Below are 3,920 nucleotides of genomic sequence, written 5' to 3' on the forward strand. Positions count from 1 at the left end.
ATGTTTAAAGGAAGGATTGGAAGGATACTATTGCGATTAAAAAAATAAATTGAAGGGTATGTAGATGCGGTTTTGGCATCATGCATATTGGATTATGCCCGGCTAAATGGGCTCCAAGCAATTTGTCCGTAGGATGGATGACAGAATGAAGAAAGAAGAGGAAAGCAATTAAGCCAAGAAATAGAGAGGAATTGGTACTAGGGAGGCCTTGTAATTAACACTATATATATATATATATAAAATAATTAGCCTTTGAAAGTAGTCCCCCAATGGGCAACTTAAACCCAAAAGTTAAATGAATCCCACAATGCCACGTCTCGAGAATTATCACGAATTATAATACACTTTTTTGCAATCTAGAAACCTGGGACTCTTATAATATGGTTCAGGCCCCATGGCCAATGTTTCAAAAGTTCACATGGCTAATCTAATATATTAATAATATGCTTTTGAGATATAATTAAACTCTTTAAAATATAGATATCTTAGTAAAGTTGCACATATCTTTAATTTACTAGATTAAACTAATTTATCCAAAACCATGCTTATATAATGCAATCATCTATCTATATGGTAATTTTTTTTGAGACTATCTACATAGTAATTAAATAGAACAAAAGGTAATTAACGAGCGACCTACAGTGTCAATAACAAAGAATGAGACCTAGAAAAAGCTCAGATTACAATTCCTCCCCTCCTCTAAAAAATAATAATAATAACAATAATAATAAACAAAGGAAATAAAAATCAAGTAATCCACAATTAGACCTATATGTCTATCACAGATTCTATATGTATATTATGAATCATTCTATGATCCATAGTTTTTTTTTTTTTTTTTTTTTTCTAAATCTCTACAGGTCTCTTTTTGTTGGGGTTTTTCACATGTTGAACCAGATATCCTCAACATTCCATAAATTGTAGGATGTATCCCCACCGTCCACCCAAAATTGGTTGTTGTTATGCTCCATGGCTGGGAAATCCGATACCTGGTTAAAATAACCAGATGGACTAATCATTGACTCCGAGTAGCCAACTTGCCCAGATTGAAAATAATCCGGATTAACCGAGATGCCATAATAATCATTAGGCGAAACCTGATTTCTCAATGAGTCTGATGATGCAGCCGTGCTCGAAGTTTCTGGGGTAGTGTAAGTACTAGGAGTAACATGTGCAACCCCAAACTCACTCCCGACATGAGCTACGGCCCATTGCCCGCTGCCCATGTCGGTGTTGGTGCTGTTGATTAGGTGATGATGATGAGTGGCCTCTGTGATGGTGCTGTTGATTAGGTGATGGTGATGAGTGGCCTCTGTGATGGTGCCATCTATGGTGGGTACAACTGCGGTGGCAGTGCTAGTGCTAGTGGCTGTGGTATTGGCTGCTTGAATTCTCTCCATTAATCTCGGCATCCATAGGTATCGCATGGTGTCTTTGAATTGCTTGCTATTCACGTCACATTTAAGCTGCTTAGCGTGCTTTTGGACACGGGTTCTCCAGTAGTTCTTGATTTCATTGTCGGTTCTTCCTGGCAAGTGTTGCGCGATCTTGGACCATCTACGACAAGCAATAATGTTAGGGTTAATTAATAATGAACCCAAAAGAAAGAAAGAAAGAAAGAAAGAAAGAAAGAGTGTGAGTAGTTGTGTATATATTTATTATTACCGATTGCCCCATCGTGAATGAAGCTCGAGGATCATGAGTTGTTCTTCGAGGGTGATATTACCACGTCGAACGTCAGGTCTTAAGTAGTTGAGCCATCTTAATCTGCAGCTCTTTCCGGTTCGTTTAAGGCCTGATTCATATTGCAACCAAGTTTTGGTAAAGTTATATCGTAAAAAAATATGTAATAATAATTGGAGGAGAAAAGGAGAGCATTTTGGCTCATGCTTTTTTCCAGTTGATGTGGCTGTGCATAAACTTTATGATCGAGTTGCCTTTAGATATCACAGCCTTTTCCCTTGATTTAATTAATATATATAGCAAGTTGTACGGATTACATGTTCATATTCTGAAAAAGATTTCATCAATTGAGACAAAACCCAAGAGTTTCTCATTGAAGGAAGAAGGAAAGAAAGAAAGAAAGAAGGAAAAGGAAGCAGAGACTTAATTTGCCAGGGTGATAAATAGAAAAAGGCTGTCATTTTGTACAAGGAAATTAAACCCATTAATTGTAGAGCAGAGATAAGGTGCAAGAAATGATAGAAAGAAGCATAACAAAACAAGTCGAGACGTGTTGGCAAGTGGAGGTTTGGCCTTTTAACCAAAAATCGGATCGTTGATATTCTCCAAGTGAAAAAGTGTAGAACATAGTAATTACCTGCGCAGCGAGCGAGGGAGTTCCAGCGACCCTCTCCGTAAGCAGCAATGTAATTGATGAGCTTGAAGTCTTCTTCAGCAGTCCAAGGACCTCTTCTTAAGTCACCCATCTCCTCTTCACTTTGTGTGGTGGAGGAGGAGGAAGAGGAGGAGCTATTCTTGTGGTTGCTGTTTCTGCCTTTAACATCCATCATTCCAAATTCCTCTAAATGGAGAGACTGATTGATTGAAGGAGGAAAATAGGAAAAGGAGAGAAAAATTTTAGAGGGAGATAGAGAGGTGAGATTAATACAGGGAAGATAGAGAAGTGGGGTTTTATAGATGCGTAGATAGGCTTGAAAATGGAGATAAAAGGCAGCACGTGAGAGGAAAGCAAGCCGCAATAGGAACTAGGGCTTTAATTAAATGCTTAATTAACCACTTAAGCTTGCTAGTAATTATGGTTAGTAAGAGCCCATAGTGGCTTTGAAGTTTTGACCCTTTGACTTTCCCAAGTCTCTCTCTCTCTTGTGTCAGTATTTTTTGTTTTTTTTAATCAAGTTCCGTGGAAATGGGTTTTTCCTCCCCAAGCAACTTGTCCATTTTTTTTGTGGGCAATTTGTCTACTTTTATTTTCTTTTTTCCTTTTCTTAATAGAAAAGCATAGAAAATTAGTTTGATCATGTTCGGATACGGGTATGAAATTTTGGTGGGTGCGATGCCAGTTTTCTTCCTTAATTAGCTGCTTTATTACTGAGTTATTAATGGCTGCTTAATATTTAACATATATATGGAGGATTTTAAGATATTATTATTATTATTATTGTTTTAATTTTTATCCCTCTCTTCAACGAAGTTGATTATTTTATCCCTGACAAGAAATTAAAGGGGTAGGTGTGCTCTTATGGTTACATTTTCACTTGATCTTGGTGATGCTTCAATATTGGACTTTGGAAGATCAATTTCATAACGATGAAATATAAGCATTATTGTCTCGCATTAGTCAGCCAAAGAGGGCTCAATAGGCAATAGCACAGCATTCCAGAACACCATTTCTGACACTGTATATGGTTGAAAGGAATCAAGAAAAATAGTCAACACCACCACCCATCACAGAACACACTAATTAATTTTAACTTCAATTTTTATTTTTCAATTTTGTTTGGTTAGCCAATCCCATCGGCTATGTCCTCGCTAGCAGCTTCATAAGCCTACCATCTCATCCAACATCTATACTATTTACTCCACCTATATACCCCCTTTCCCTTATACACTGGGTATACGTAATTTTTCTTAACATGTATGTTCCTCAGGACTTAGGAGGCGGTTTAATATGTAATTATAGCTATTAAATTTTATCAAATTAATGGAATTAAGATCGATTTCCATTGTAATCCCTTAATGAGATTAGTATTATACCTTAATTTTAAACTAGGAGAGCCACTCCTTACCTAAATCTTTTGTTAAAAAAAAAATTAACAAACTAATTGAATTTAATTTTTATAAAGTTATCTTTTTCAAAACAAGAAATTAAATAATGACTAAATATATTATCACACACCTGTATTATTTAGTTTTTATCTATCACACCCCTAAATTAAATTTCCGACTTAGTAGACGCT

At 36.2% G+C, this 3,920-nt stretch overlaps 1 protein-coding gene across 1 annotated transcript; it reads right to left on the reverse strand.

Moving 5' to 3' along the window:
- Nucleotides 1-621: 621 nt before the first annotated feature.
- Nucleotides 622-2,615, reverse strand: LOC110669050 (transcription factor MYB108). Its single transcript, XM_021830504.2, has 3 exons — nucleotides 2,321-2,615; nucleotides 1,666-1,795; nucleotides 622-1,557 (listed from the first exon to the last, which is right to left on the reverse strand). The coding sequence occupies exons 1-3, from the start codon at nucleotides 2,511-2,513 to the stop codon at nucleotides 882-884; spliced, it is 999 nt and encodes a 332-aa protein (XP_021686196.1). The 5' UTR covers nucleotides 2,514-2,615; the 3' UTR covers nucleotides 622-881.
- Nucleotides 2,616-3,920: the final 1,305 nt, after the last annotated feature.

This window comes from Hevea brasiliensis, chromosome 15 (genome assembly GCF_030052815.1).
Source record: "Hevea brasiliensis isolate MT/VB/25A 57/8 chromosome 15, ASM3005281v1, whole genome shotgun sequence".
Taxonomy (NCBI): domain Eukaryota; kingdom Viridiplantae; phylum Streptophyta; class Magnoliopsida; order Malpighiales; family Euphorbiaceae; genus Hevea; species Hevea brasiliensis.

Bases quoted from the DNA above. Each gene is read 5' to 3' on its own strand.
- LOC110669050 (XM_021830504.2), bottom strand. From the start codon at position 2,513: ATGATGGATGTTAAAGGCAGAAACAGCAACCACAAGAATAGCTCCTCC. The intron at 1,796-2,320 runs GTAATTACTATG...AATATGAATCAG, and splicing joins CTCCCTCGCTCGCTGCGCAG to GCCTTAAACGAACCGGAAAG. The intron at 1,558-1,665 runs GTAATAATAAAT...TGCTTGTCGTAG, and splicing joins CATTCACGATGGGGCAATCG to ATGGTCCAAGATCGCGCAAC.